The sequence below is a fragment of the Pseudophryne corroboree genome, chromosome 3 (assembly GCF_028390025.1).
Source record: "Pseudophryne corroboree isolate aPseCor3 chromosome 3, aPseCor3.hap2, whole genome shotgun sequence".
NCBI classification, from domain to species: Eukaryota; Metazoa; Chordata; class Amphibia; order Anura; family Myobatrachidae; genus Pseudophryne; species Pseudophryne corroboree.
Genome location: NC_086446.1, coordinates 494,634,752 through 494,650,361, shown reverse-complemented (window position 1 = coordinate 494,650,361; position 15,610 = coordinate 494,634,752). Strand labels below are relative to the sequence as shown.

Here is a 15,610-nt window from a genome sequence, read left to right as displayed (position 1 = left end):
GCATCCAAGTAGGCACGTCAGACAGTCCGTACTTATACTGGCAGGAAAAAGAGGCAATTTGGAGGCCCTTGCACAAACTGGCTTTATTCTACCTAAGTTGCCCTCCCACAAGTGTGTACTCCGAAAGAGTGTTTAGTGCCGCCGCTCACCTTGTCAGCAATCGGCGTACGAGGTTACTTCCAGAAAATGTGGAGAAGATGATGTTCATTAAAATGAATTATAATCAATTCCTCCGTGGAGACATTGACCAGCAGCAATTGCCTCCACAAAGTACACAGGGAGCTGAGATGGTGGATTCCAGTGGGGACGAATTGATAATCTGTGAGGAGGGGGATGTACACGGTGATATATCGGAGGATGATGATGAGGAGGTGGACATCTTGCCTCTGTAGAGCCAGTTTGTGCAAGGAGAGATTAATTGCTTCTTTTTTGGTGGGGGTCCAAACCAACCCGTCATTTCAGTCACAGTCGTGTGGCAGACCCTGTCACTGAAATGATGGGTTGGTTAAAGTGTGCATGTCCTGTTTATACAACATAAGGGTGGGTGGGAGGGCCCAAGGACAATTCCATCTTGCACCTCTTTTTTCTTTCATTTTTCTTTGCGTCATGTGCTGTTTGGGGAGTATTTTTTTGAAGGGCCATCCTGCGTGACACTGCAGTGCCACTCCTAGATGGGCCAGGTGTTTGTGTCGGCCACTAGGGTCGCTTATCTTACTCACACAGCTACCTCATTGCGCCTCTTTTTTTCTTTGCGTCATGTGCTGTTTGGGGAGTGTTTTTTGGAAGGGCCATCCTGCGTGACACTGCAGTGCCACTCCTAGATGGGCCAGGTGTTTGTGTCGGCCACTAGGGTCGCTTAGCTTACTCACACAGCTACCTCATTGCGCCTCTTTTTTTCTTTGCGTCATGTGCTGTTTGGGGAGTGTTTTTTGGAAGGGCCATCCTGCGTGACACTGCAGTGCCACTCCTAGATGGGCCAGGTGTTTGTGTCGGCCACTAGGGTCGCTTAGCTTAGTCACACAGCTACCTCATTGCGCCTCTTTTTTTCTTTGCGTCATGTGCTGTTTGGGGAGTGTTTTTTGGAAGGGCCATCCTGCGTGACACTGCAGTGCCACTCCTAGATGGGCCAGGTGTTTGTGTCGGCCACTAGGGTCGCTTAGCTTAGTCATCCAGCGACCTCGGTGCAAATTTTAGGACTAAAAATAATATTGTGAGGTGTGAGGTGTTCAGAATAGACTGAAAATGAGTGGAAATTATGGTTTTTGAGGTTAATAATACTTTGGGATCAAAATGACCCCCAAATTCTATGATTTAAGCTGTTTTTTAGGGTTTTTTGAAAAAAACACCCGAATCCAAAACACACCCGAATCCGACAAAAAAAATTCGGTGAGGTTTTGCCAAAACGCGGTCGAACCCAAAACACGGCCGCGGAACCGAACCCAAAACCAAAACCCGAAAAATTTCAAGTGCACATCTCTAGTTTCTATGGGGCCCATTTATCAATGATCACATTTGCAATGCCATCTGGGCACAATATCAACCTTTTTTGGGTAGGGGGGCTGCTGCTACCGATTCCAGAGAGCAGAGAGCCAGCCCCGGACAGCCGGGTTCTGGAGCCTGCGTAATGAATCTGTCAGGAGTTGAGACAAGCGCATACGGACAAGAAGCAGCTTGATTGCGCATGCACAAATACCCAGTTTCTATGGACTGCACTGGCTGCAGCCCATAAAAGCTGGACTGGGCTGACAATCAGGCAGGGAGTGGCTTCCTACAGGAAGCCCGCTCTCTGCTAATCGCAGCCCAGACTGGCAGTCCCAGAGGGAGAAAACACTTTCCAATGGGACTGCCTGCTTGCATCTAACTTCTGGTATCCGGACTATAGATCTACACTAAAAAGGTCTACACTCAATAGGTCTACCACTAATGGTATACATGCATTTTGTCGACAGGGTCAAAAGTTCAACATGTAAAAGGTAGACAGGTCGACATGACAAAAGTGGTGGATTTTACTGCAGCTCATAGGTAAAATCTGCCACTGTTCATGACCTAAAATTTTACTTCATATTGACAAATAAGTCTGTGTGAATTACTTTCTGGCTCTCATGCAAACCTGAAATGTAGATAGTAACCTGTCCCTCTGTACACCTCCTCCTGGGGTTTATGTAGAGAGCTAGAAACCGCAGTTATAGGTGGCTCATTATTGTTATGGTATATTACTTTTTATTTTTTTCATGTAACTGATGAGCTTTTAAAAATAAAACTGTTTTGTCTTTTGCTTGTTATAATCAGTAGTGTGTCTCACTTCATAAACACAAAATATTCTGTGAGCGCCCCTGGACAGTTTACTAAAACATGTTGTGTGTGTCCCTGAAATAACTGACCAGGCCTGAGAAGCAGTTCCAGATCATTATCTAACACTCTATAACCTCATGTTTGATAAAAGGTGATACAGGTCCTCTTTGATTATTTTATTTAATACCTGATGATAACCATTGTAATCTGAATTTCCAGGAAGTGGGAATCCTGGGGCCAAAAACATCTCCCCTTCTAACATTTCAGGCTTTATATACTCCTCCAGATAAGTTCTGCATAATCGCCGATCCCAGTCATCTGTGATGTGACCTCCATACATGATCTCACCAAACAGATAGCGCAAGTCATCATAGGGGACCTGAAACATAAAGTAATAGGGCGTAAGGGAGGCAGAGCAGCTGTGAGTCAGAATACTGGGAACATCTGGTTGGCACACACACTGCAATAACTTCCTCCATGTAATCTAGCAGCAGTGCATGGCACAAAGTGAAGAATAAAGTATGCTAGGTGTCCCAGATGAGGCAGATTCTTCAGGAGAAATAAATGAAAAGTATTAACAAATGTATTAATATCATTATTATAATATATGTATTATGCTGTCAGAGGGCTAATATCCTTAGTATGATATACAGTATGTATTATGCTGTCAGAGGGCTAATATCCTTAGCATGATATATGTATTATGGTGTAAGAGGGCTAATATCCTTAGTATAATATATGTATTATGGTGTAAGAGGGCTAAAATCCTTAGTATGATATATGTATTATGGTGTAAGAGGGCTAATATCCTTAGTACGATATATGTATTATGGTGTAAGAGGTCTAATATATTTACTATAATATATGTATTTTGCTGTAAGAGGGCTAATATCCTTAGTATGATATATGTATTATGGTGTAAGAGGGCTAATATCCTTAGTATGATATATGTATTATGGCGTAAGAGGGCTAATATCCTTAGTATGATATACATATTATGGTGTAAGAGGGCTAATATCCTTAGTATAATATATGTATTATGGTGTAAGAGGGCTAATATCCTTAGTATGATATACATATTATGGTGTAAGAGGGCTAATATCCTTAGTATAATATATGTATTATGGTGTAAGAGGTCTAATATATTTACTATAATATATGTATTTTGCTGTAGTATGATACTAGCTGTTCTACCCGGTTCTTCTCACGGGAGTTTCTTATTTTCACGGTTGTAAATATAAATTAAATTTGCTAAATCTATAGAGCTGTAAATTTGAGACGTCTTAATGTAAGTAAATATTAATCCATAGTTCTTGGCGTTACCCGAGGAGCACCCGTAGCACATACGGTAAAAAGTGACAGGACCATTCTTGTACTTTATTAAATTTTACACACTGGAAGTGCAATCCAAATTTTAATCCTATTGTCCGTTTGGGTGTTCTCATTCCCACAACGCAAGCCACGCATCGGTACTGATGTCAATATGTAACACCCTTTTCATACCCTTAAGGGAGGTTTATTAAAATTATAATTACATAGTTTTCCTATTTCCCACCTGCAGAATACCTTTATTAAATTTAATCTTCCTAACATATCGGTTAGGAAAGAGGGTTGCTTATCTGCACTCTTATATGGTTTTTCCCAATAAAGAGAAGGATGATTCCTCTAAATTCAAGAAGTATTTCATCTATCTTATTAATGTAGTCTTTCAAATTCCAATAGGGGGTACTGTCAACTTACAGTAGGGTTGCCTAACATATCAGGAAGTAAGAGAATAAGGGGTCTATTTACTAAGCTTTGGATGGAGATAAAGTGGACAGAGAAAAATTACCAGCCAATCAGCTCCTAACTGCCATGTCAAAGGCTGGGTTTGAAAAATGACAGTTAGGAGCCGATTGGCTGGTACTTTGGGGGTCATTCCGACCTGATCGCAGCGTGCTTTCGTTCGCACAGCTGCGACCAGGTCACTACTGCGCACGCGCAGGGGGCCGTCATGCGCACGCGCGTCGTTGCCCGGCGAAGTGGTCGCAGCGGCGACCGCAAGAAGATTGACTGCAGGAAGGCGTTCTGGGGTGGCAACTCACCGTTTTTGGGGAGTGGTAAGGAAAATGCATGCGTGCCCAGGCGAACGGAGGGCGGATGTCTGACGTCAAAGCCGTGCCTATCAACGCTGGATCCGTCGCACAGGGTAAGGTATGTCCAGGGCTGGTCTTGTTTTGCAGGAAACGTTTTTAGCATAGCAGGGCTGCACAAGCGATCGCAGCCCTGCTATGCTAAAATACACTCCCCCATAGGCGGAGATAAGTTGATCGCACCAGCAGCAAAAAGTTGCTTGGTGCGATCAACTCGGAATGAGGGTCTTTATCTCCGTCCACTTTATCTCCATCCATGGCTTAGTAAATAGACCCCATAGTGATGAGTCAGTCAGTGAGGGAGAGCTTTCGCATTTTTGTAGGTTATTAAATTCTACACACTGGATGTGCAATCCAAATTTTGATCCGATTGACCATTTGGGCATTATCGCTCCCGCAACGCAAGCTACACATCAGTAATGTTGTAATTATGTCAACCGCCTTTTCATCCCCTTAGGGACCCCTTAGTCCCTGTTAGAGGAGTTTTTTTTAAATTCTAATAACATAGTTTTCCTATTTCCCACCTGCAGAATACCTACAGTGCATCCAGAAAGTATTCACAGCGCTTCACTTTTTCTACATTTTGTTATGTTACAGCATTATTCCAAAAAAAAAATTTCCTTCAAAATTCTACACACAATATCCCAAAATGACAATGTGAAAAAAGTTTTTTTGAGATTTTTGCGAATTTATTAAAATCTCACTGCACGATATGAACGTTCTCGTTCATATCGTGCAGTGTGTAGGCACCAACGATTAACGATGCGATCATGGGGGGTCATTCCGAGTTGTTCGCTCGGTAAATTTCTTCGCATCGCAGCGATTTTCCGCTTAGTGCGCATGCGCAATGTTCGCACTGCGACTGCGCCAAGTAAATTTGCTATGCAGTTAGGAATTTTACTCACGGCTTTTTCTTCGTTCTGGTGATCGTAATGTGATTGACAGGAAGTGGGTGTTTCTGGGCGGAAACTGGCCGTTTTATGGGCGTGTGGGAAAAAACGCTACCGTTTCTGTGAAAAACGCGGGAGTGGCTGGAGAAACGGAGGAGTGTCTGGGCGAACGCTGGGTGTGTTTGTGACGTCAAACCAGGAACGACAAGCACTGAACTTATCGCACTGGCAGAGTAAGTCTCGAGCTACTCAGAAACTGCACAGAGATGTCTTTTCGCAATATTGGGAATCTTTCGTTCGCAATTTTAAGAAGCTAAGATTCACTCCCAGTAGGCGGCGGCTTAGCGTGTGTAAAGCTGCTAAAAGCAGCTTGCGAGCGAACAACTCGGAATGAGGGCCATTAATCGTTGGTGCCTGGTCGCTTATGCACGCAGGCCAATATGGACAATCTCATCCATATTAGCATGCACTGCTATGATGCCGGGTGGAGTGAGGAAACTTCACTCCCCCCCCACCCCCCGCTGCTGGGTCGCCCGTCGGCCGTATCCGCTGTCGGGCAGCTCGGCGACAGATCGCTGAGTGTGTACGGCCCATAAGAAATCACATGTACATACAGTAAGAATTCACAGTCTTTGCCATGAAGCTCAAAATTAAGCTCAGTTGAATCGTGTTTCCACTGATCAACCTTGAGATGTTCCTAAGCTTAACTGGAGTCTACCTGTGGTACATTCAGTTGATTGAACATAATTTGGAAAGGCACACACCTGTCTATATCTACAGAATGAATGGGCACAAATTCCAACAGAAACACTCCAAAATCTGGTGGAAAGCTTCCAAAAAGAGTAGAAGCTGTTATACAGTAGCTGCAAAAGGGTGACCAACTGCATATTAAAGTACTGTATATGTATTTGATTACAATGTCATTACAGTCCCTGTTGGTGTAATTATCAGGCATCCGAATACTTTTGTCCATATAATGTACTTAGTATAAATAAGATTTTAAACTTACCGGTAAATCTTTTTCTCGTAGTCCGTAGAGGATGCTGGGGACTCCGTAAGGACCATGGGGATAGACGGGCTCCGCAGGAGACATGGGCACTTTAAGAAAGACTTTAGATCTGGTGTGCACTGGCTCCTCCCTCTGTGCCCCTCCTCCAGACCTCAGTTAGAGAAACTGTGCCCAGAGGAGATGGACAGTACGAGGAAAGGATTTTTGTTAATCCAAGGGCAAGATTCATACCAGCCACACCAATCACACCGTATAACTTGTGATATACTATCCAGTTAACAGTATGAAAACGACATAGCATCAGTCCAAGACCGATGAGACTATAACATAACCCTTATTTAAGCAATAACTATATACAAGTCTTGCAGAAGTAGTCCGCACTTGGGACGGGCGCCCAGCATCCTCTACGGACTACGAGAAAAAGATTTACCGTTAGGTTTAAAATCTTATTTTCTCTTACGTCCTAGAGGATGCTGGGGACTCCGTAAGGACCATGGGGATTATACCAAAGCTCCCAAACGGGCGGGAGAGTGCGGATGACTCTGCATCACCGATTGAGCAAACAGGAGGTCCTCCACAGCCAGGGTATCAAACTTATAGAACTTTGCAAAGGAGTTTGAACCCGACCAAGTAGTAGCTCGGCACAGCTGTAGCACCGAGACCCCTCTGGCAGCCGCCCAAGAAGAGCCCACCTTCCTAGTGGAATGGGCCTTGACCGATTTAGGTAACGGCAATCACGCCGTAGAATGCGCCTGCTGAATCGTGTTACAGATCCAGCGAGCAATAGTCTACTTTGAAGCAGGGGCACCAATCTTGTTGGTTGCATACATGACAAACAGTGCTTCTGTTTTTCTGACTGTAGACGATCTGGCCACGTAAATTTTCAAAGCCCTGACCACATCAAGGGACTCGGGATCCTCCAAGTCACGCGTAGCACCAGGCACCACAATAGTTCATATGAAAGGATGAAACCACTTTTGGCAGGAATTGAGGACGGGTCCGCAATTCCGCTCTATCCATATGGAAAACCAGATAGGGGCTTTTATGTGATAAAGCCGCTAATTCCGACACTCGCCTAGCCAAAGCCAAGGCTAATAACATGACCACCTTCCAAGTGAGATTTTTCAACTCCACCATTTTAAGTGGTTCAAACCAGTGTGACTTAATGAAACTTAACACCACGTTAAGGTCCCAAGGCGTCACCGGAGGTACAAAAGGAGGCTGAATATGCAGTACTCCCTTCACAAAAGGTTGTATTTCAGGGAGAGAGGCCAATTCCTTTTGTAAGAAAATGGATAAGGCCGAAATCTGAACCTTAATAGATCCTAATTTTTGGCCGAAATTCACTCCAGTTTGCAGTAAGTGAAGGAAACGGCCCAGATGGAATTCTTCTGTAGGAGCATTCCTGGCCTCACACCAAGAAACATATTTTCGCCATATACGGTGATAATGTTTAGATGTCATGTCCTTCCTAGCCTTTATTAGCGTAGGAATGACCTCATCCGGAATACCCTTATCCGCTAGGATCCAGCGTTCAACCACCATGCCGTCCAACGCAGCCGCGGTAAGTCTTGGAATAGACATGGCCCTTGTTGCAACCGGTTCTGTCTTAGAGGAAGAGGCCACGGATCTTCTGTGAGCATTTCCTGCAGATCCGGATACCAGTTCCTTCGTGGCCAATCTGGAACAATGAGGATTGTTCTCATTCCTCTCCCTCCTACCATTCTCAACACCTTGGGTATGAGAGGAAGAGGGGGAAATACATAGACCGACTGGAACACCCACAGTGTCACTAGGGCATCTACAGCTACTGCCTGAGGGTCTCTTGACCTGGTGCAATACCTCTGTAGCTTCTTGTTGAGGCGGGACGCCATCATGTCTATCTGTGGCAGTTCCCACTGACTTGTAATCTGTGCGAAGGCTTCCTAAAGAAGTCCTCTCTTGGATGCAGGTCGTGTTTGCTGAGGAAGTCTGCTTCTCAGTTGTCCACTCCCGGAATGAACTGCTGAAAATGCGCTTACATGATTTTCCGCCCAGCGGAGAATCCTGGTGGCTTCTGCCATTTCCACTCTGCTGTTTGTGCCGCCTTGGCGGTTTACATGAGCCACTGCGGTGATGTTGTCTGACTGGATCAGAACCGGTAGGTCATGAAGCAATGTTTCCGCTTGCCGAAAGGCGTTGTATATGGCCCTCAGCTCCAGGATGTTGATTTGAATACAAGTTTTTTACTTGACCCAAAGACCTTGGAAGTTTCTTCCCTGTGTGACTGCTCCCCCACCTCGGAGGCTCGCGTCCGTGGATACCAGAATCCAGTCCTGGATGGCGAACCTGCGACCCTGCAGAAGGTGAGCACTCTGCAGCCACCATAGGAGAGACACCCTGGCCCTAGGGGACAGGGTGATTAACTGATGCATCTGTAGATGTGATCCGGACCACTTGTTCCGTAGATCCCATTGGAAAGTCCTCGCATGGAACCTGCCGAAGGGACTGGCCCTGTAAGATGCCACCATCTTTCCCAGAACCCGAGTGCAGTGATGCACTGACACCTGTTTTGGCTTTAATAGTTTTTTTACCAGAGTCATTAGTTCCTGGGCCTTCTCTATCGGAAGATAAACCCATTTCTGGTCGGTATTCAGAATCATACCCAAGAAGGGCAGACGAGTCATAGGAACCAACTGTGACTTCGGGATATTGAGAATCCAGCCGAGTTGCTGTGACACCTTCAGCGAAAGTGACACGCTGTTCAACAACTGCTCTTTTGATCTCGACCTTATTAGGAGATCGTCCAAGTATGGGATAATTGTGACTCCTTGCTTGCGTAGTACTTTCATAACTTTCATAAACCTTCCTATCAAATTACATCCACTCTGTACAGTCCACACATATCCTCACATGTCTTCTCATTCTATGCAATAGATAGCACCTTTCCTTGTGTACATATGCCTATTTCCCCATAGATTGTAAGCTTGCGAGCAGGGCCTTCCTACCTCTATGACTGTTATCACCCAGTTTGTTATTGTTATTTCAAATTGTAAAGCGCAACGGAATTTGCTGCGCTATATAAGAAACTGTTAATAAATAAATAAATAAATTACCCTGAAATTGGTAATGACAATACTGTACCGTAATTCTCAGGTACGCCTGATGGGGTGGATAAATGGGAACATGAAGGTATGCAGCCTTTATGTCTAGATACACCATAAAATCCCCCCTCTTCCAGGCTGGCGATGATCGCTCTGAGAGATTCCACCTTGAATTTGAACCTTTTCAAGTATAGGTTCAGAGATTTTACTTTTAAAATAGGTCTGACCGAACCGTCCGGTTTCGGGACTACAGCCAAGGTTGAGTAATATCCCCTTCCTTGTTGAAGGAGGGGAACCTTGAGCACCACCTGTTGGAGATACAATGTGTGAATTGTATTTAATATTATCTCCCTTTCTGGGGGAGAAGCCGGTAGGGCCGATAAGGAAAACCGGCGAGGAGGCACCTCTTCGAATTCCAGCTTGTAACCCTGAGAAACAATTTCTATTGCCCAGGGATCCACCTGTGAGTGAACTCAGATGTGGCTGAAGAGTCGAAGACGTGTTCCCACTGGGGCGGACTCCCTTAGCGGAGCCCCAGCGAGGGGGGAAATGTTGTCAGCTTTCTTCCCCTTAAACATGTGTACCCTCGTGTCAGGGACAGATGGGTCATCAGTGATATGCAAAACATCTTTTATTACAATAATCATATATTGAATACTTTTCTGCCAGTTTTGGCTGTAACTTTGCATCATCGTAGTCGACACTGGAGTCAGACTCCGTGTCGGTATCAGTGTCTATTATTTTGGATAGTGGGCGTTTTGAGACTCTGAAGGTCCCTGCGACATAGGGACAGACATGGGTAGATTCCCTGTCTGTTCTCTAATCTTTTGTGCAATAAATTTACCTCAGCACTTAATTCCACATATCCAGTCAGGTGTCGGCGTTGTCGACGGAGACACCACACACACACATTTGCTCCATCTCCTCCTTAGAAGAGCCTTTTACCTCAGACATGTCGACACACACGTACCGACACACCACACACTCAGGGAATCCTCTTATCTGAAGACAGTTCCCCCACAAGGCCCTTTGGAGAGACAGAGAGAGAGTATGCCAGCACACACCCAGCGCTAATACCCTAGGAAAAACACACAATGTGTTTACCCAGTAGCGCTGTAATACTATTATTTGCTGCCAATTATGTGCCCCCCCCCCCCCTCTTCTCTGAAACCCCCTTTCACCGTGGATAAGCAGGGGAGAGTCCGGGGAGCTTCCTCTCAGCTGTGCTGTGGAGAAAATGGCGCTGGTGAGTGCTGAGGGAGAAGCCCTGCCCCCTCGAGCGGCGGGCTTCTGTCCCGCTTAAATACAATAAAAACTGGTGGGGGCTCTTTATATATACAGTGCCTAGCTGTATATATATCTCTTTTGCCAGAAATTAGGTTTATATTGCTGCCCAGTGCGCCCCCCCTGCGCCCTGCACCCTTACAGTGACTGCCGTGTGTGAGGTGTGTGGGAGCAATGGCGCACAGCTGCACTGCTGTGAGTTACCTCAGTGAAGATCATGAAGTCTTCTGCCGCCTCTGAAGTCTTCTTTTCTTCTCATACTGTTTAGCTGATTTAGCGTAGCTGAATCATTGTGTGGAGAAAGATCTCAAAGGGAGAAAATCTCTAAGGGATTCGTCTGGCACTTATACTGGACTACTTTTGTGATCAATTTGCTTGAACTATGAAGTAACCTCATATCTCATTGTTCTCTTACCAGGTATGTCTAGTGGAACAACAATGCCCAGCAAGCTGTACCGAGTCTGCTAATTATCATATAGGAATATCCTGAGTGCTTAGCCATAGGTATGTCTAGTGGAACAACAATGCCCAGCAAGCTGTACCGAGTCTGCTAATTATCATATAGGAATATCCTGAGTGCTTAGCCATAGGTATGTCTAGTGGAACAACAATGCCCAGCAAGCTGTACCGAGTCTGCTAATTATCATATAGGAATATCCTGAGTGCCTAGCCATAGGTATGTCTAGTGGAACAACAATGCCCAGCAAGCTGTACCGAGTCTGCTAATTATCATATAGGAATATCCTGAGTGCTTAGCCATAGGTATGTCTAGTGGAACAACAATGCCCAGCAAGCTGTACCGAGTCTGCTAATTATCATATAGGAATATCCTGAGTGCTTAGCCATAGGTATGTCTAGTGGAACAACAATGCCCAGCAAGCTGTACCGAGTCTGCTAATTATCATATAGGAATATCCTGAGTGCTTAGCCATAGGTATGTCTAGTCACTAGTGTATTAAATATTAGCAGATTTATTCAAGTTTTATTTGTAGTTATTTGGGGAATGTGTAATGGTTTCATCCCTACACATTATTTGTTTGTTTAAGTTTTATTGCCCCAAATGGGTGATGGGCTAGGGGAGGGTCCAATCAATCAATGTGCTTACATACACGTTTGGGCTTTATATTGGTGTGTAGTTTAGCTGATTTAGCGTAGCTGAATCATTGTGTGGAGAAAGATCTCAAAGGGAGAAAATCTCTAAGGGATTCGTCTGGCACTTATACTGGACTTTAAATGGACGGAAACTGCATGGAAACTCCAAACAAAAGCAAATAAATCATCACAATCCACCAAACCTTGGACTGCAGCTACAAATGTATGTACACACCTATTATTCTCCAAACCTCACTTACCCGGACACTAAACATTCACTTTCTGCAAAAAACCTGCAATACAACTTTTACTCTGACCCTGCAAATACCTGTAAAACAAATGTTTAATTGAGAAGCATATTTGATGAAGTAACACTGACTTGTGGTTTGCCAACACTGTGTAATTTTCCATCTAACATCAACAAATATTTGATTTACTGGTAATCTGTAGATATTAACATCATTTTAATTACTTGCAAATCGTATTTCTTTCTGCAAACTTCACTGCTCTCTCATACAGCCACCACTCCTCCTCCTATTCTCATTTTACTACCAGTTTACACACCATCCACACTATGGCCAGGCTGGCAACCCCCCTTACTCATTGTCCTTCTATTCCTTTATTCTGTCCCCTGTTACCACCTCTATCCCTCTCTCACAGTCTCCTACATCTCATCCTCCCTCCTCTCCTCTGTCTGCCTCCCTACCCCTCTTCTGTTTCCCCATTGCAATTCACTTCTGCCCCTTCACACCACTTATACCCCACCACTCAACCCTGCTCTCTCCCTCCTCTGCCTGTCTCCTCACCTCTCCTCCACCAGTATCAAACTGCACTCCCTCCCTGTTTCACGCATGCAGTCTCCCTTCCTAGCCAAGGCCCCAGCACCATCATCACACCCTCTTTATCTTCTCCTTCCAAATTACTCCTACCTCAACGCTACAGCAATCCTGATAATCTCATTCACATCTCTCCCACAAACTCATACCCCCTATCTTGTGCACTCTGGAATGCCAGATCTATTTGCAACAAACTGACCCCCACTCATGACCTTTTCATTTCCAACTCCCTGCACCTCCTGGCCATTACAGAAACCTGGATTACTCCTCATGACACCACTTCTCCTGCTGCTCTCTCTGCTGGGGGCCTCACATTCTCACACACACCCCGACCCGGGGGTCGCCATGGGGGTGGTGTTGGGATCCTTTTACCCTCAAGCTACACATACCAACTTATACCTCCAGAACCTTCTCTTACATTCTCTACATTTGAGGTCCATGCATTACGCCTCTACCAACCTACTAATCTTCGAGTTGCTGTAATTTACCGTCCACCTGGCATTTCCTCCAAATTCCTTGACAACTTTGCTTCTTGGCTACCTCACTTCCTCTCTTCTGACATTCCCTCCATTATTCTAGGTGATTTCAACATCCCTATCGATAACCCCACAAAATCACCTGCCTCTAAACTCCTTAACCTCACCTCTTCACTTGGTCTCTCCCAGTGGACCACCTCACCCTCCCATGTGAACGGGAGCTCACTGGATCTGGTTTTCACTCACCGCTGTGATATTTCTGATTTCTCCAATTCCCCTTTTCCCCTCTCTGACCACCATTTGCTCTCTTTCAACTTATCTATCTCTGCTTCCCCATCTCTCCCTCCTAAGGCTACCATCACGAAGCGTAACATTGAGGCTATTGACACCTCATCCCTGTCCTCCCTGTTTGACTCCCTTCTCTCTCCTCTTCTCTCTCTCACATGCCCTGAACAAGCCACATCCCTATACAATGCATCTCTTACTTCTGCCCTTGACTCTGTTGCTCCGCCAACCACTATTCACCCTCGCAGATCAAAACCTCAACCCTGGCACACCAAATGCACCAGATACCTACAAAAATGCTCACGTACTGCCGAGCGACAGTGGAGGAAATCACGCTCTAAAGCGGACTTCCTCCATTTCAAATTCATGCTCTCATCCTTCAGTACTGCCCTTTCCCTTGCTAAACAATCATACTTCAAAATCCTCATTTCTACACAGTCTTCCAACCCCCGGCGCCTCTTTGCCACTGTTAACTCCCTCCTCTGCCCACCACCACCTCCTCTCCCTTCCTCATTGTCTGCTCTTGACTTTGCCACTTATTTCACATCCAAGATTGACTCCATACGTCAGGATATCACTTCCCACCAGACCAGCAACCAGCCACCACCCATCCCTTGCCACCCCTCCCCTTCCCTCTTACCAACTCTGACATCTTTCTCCCATGTATCTGGCGAGGAAGTCATGGCCCTCATCCGTTCCTCCCCCCCCACAACCTCCCCGCTCGACCCTATCCCCTCCCACCTCCTCCGTTACCTCTCCCCTTCTGCCTGTTCCCATCTTGCCCACCTTCTCAATCTCTCCCTTTCATCAGGCACTGTCCCCTCTGCCTTCAAGCATGCTCTTGTCTCCCCTGTTCTTAAAAAACCTACCCTTGATCCTAACACTCTCTCCAACTATCGACCCATCTCTCTCCTCCCCTTTGCCTCCAAACTTCTTGAGCGTATTGTCTATAACCGCCTCACTGCCTTTCTTTCCTCTCACTCACTGCTTGACCCATTCCAGTCTGGTTTCCGTTCTCTCCACTCCACTGAAACTGCCCTCACAAAAGTCTGCAATGACCTCCATGCAGCCAAATCTAAGGGCCACTACTCTCTGCTTATTCTTCTTGACCTCTCTGCTGCTTTTGACACTGTGGACCATCCTCTCCTTCTGCAAATCCTTCACTCTCTTGGTCTGCGTGATACTGCCCTCTCCTGGCTGTCCTCCTACCTCTCTGATCGTTCCTTCTCTGTCTCCTCTCATGATGCTACCTCCCCCCCACTTCCACTAACTGTTGGTGTCCCCCAAGGCTCTGTTCTTGGTCCTCTCCTTTTCTCTCTCTATACGTCCTCTTTAGGTGAACTCATTAGTTCTTTCAACTTCCAATATCACCTCTATGCTGATGACACTCAAATCTACCTCTCCTCCCCTGATCTCTCCACGGCTCTCCTCACTCGTACCTCAAACTGTCTTTCTGCTATCTCTTCCTGGATGTCTCAGCGCTTTCTTAAACTCAACATGTCTAAGACTGAGCTGATCATCTTCCCACCCTCCCGCACAGCCTCACCTCCCACAATCTCATTATCCATTGATGGCACAACTATCTCCCCTAGCCCCCAAGTACGCTGTCTTGGCGTAATCCTTGACTCCTCCCTCTCCTTCAAACCACACATTCAGCACCTCTCACAAACCTGTCATTTTCATCTCAAAAACATTTCTAGAATCAGACCTTTTCTCACACAGGATGCCACTAAGATCATTATTCACTCACTGATTATTTCCAGACTGGACTACTGTAATCTCCTCTTAACTGGTCTCCCTGACAATCACCTCTCTCCACTCCAATCTATCCTCAATGCTGCTGCCCGGCTCATCTTCCTCACCAAACGCACTACGTCTACCTCCCCCCTCCTACAGGCCCTCCACTGGCTTCCCTTCCCTTTCAGAATCCAATTCAAACTTCTCACACTCACTTACAAAGCACTCACCCACTCCTCTCCCATCTACATCTCTGACCTTATCTCCCTTTACTCTCCCACCCGTCCTCTTCGCTCTGCTAATGCACGCCGTCTCTCCTGTCTTCTGATTACTTCCTCCCACTCCTATCTCCAAGATTTTTCACGTGCTGCTCCATTTCTCTGGAATTCTTTACCTCTCCCCCTCAGACTCTCCACCTCTCTACAAAACTTCAAACGGGCTCTTAAGACCCATTTCTTTACCAAACCCAGCCAAATCTCAACATAACCCTCTGT

The 15,610-nt window shown here is 45.7% G+C and overlaps 1 protein-coding gene across 7 annotated transcripts in view; it reads right to left on the bottom strand.

Annotated features, from left to right (window-relative positions):
- DNAH9 (dynein axonemal heavy chain 9) overlaps positions 1-15,610 on the bottom strand; it is a 1,014,643-nt gene that overhangs the window by 44,736 nt on the left and 954,297 nt on the right. For all 7 annotated transcript variants that reach the window (XM_063960955.1, XM_063960958.1, XM_063960957.1 and 4 more), the window contains one exon: positions 2,480-2,671. In XM_063960955.1, coding sequence (XP_063817025.1) covers positions 2,480-2,671 — 192 coding nt within the window. The remainder of the gene's footprint in view (positions 1-2,479; positions 2,672-15,610) is intronic.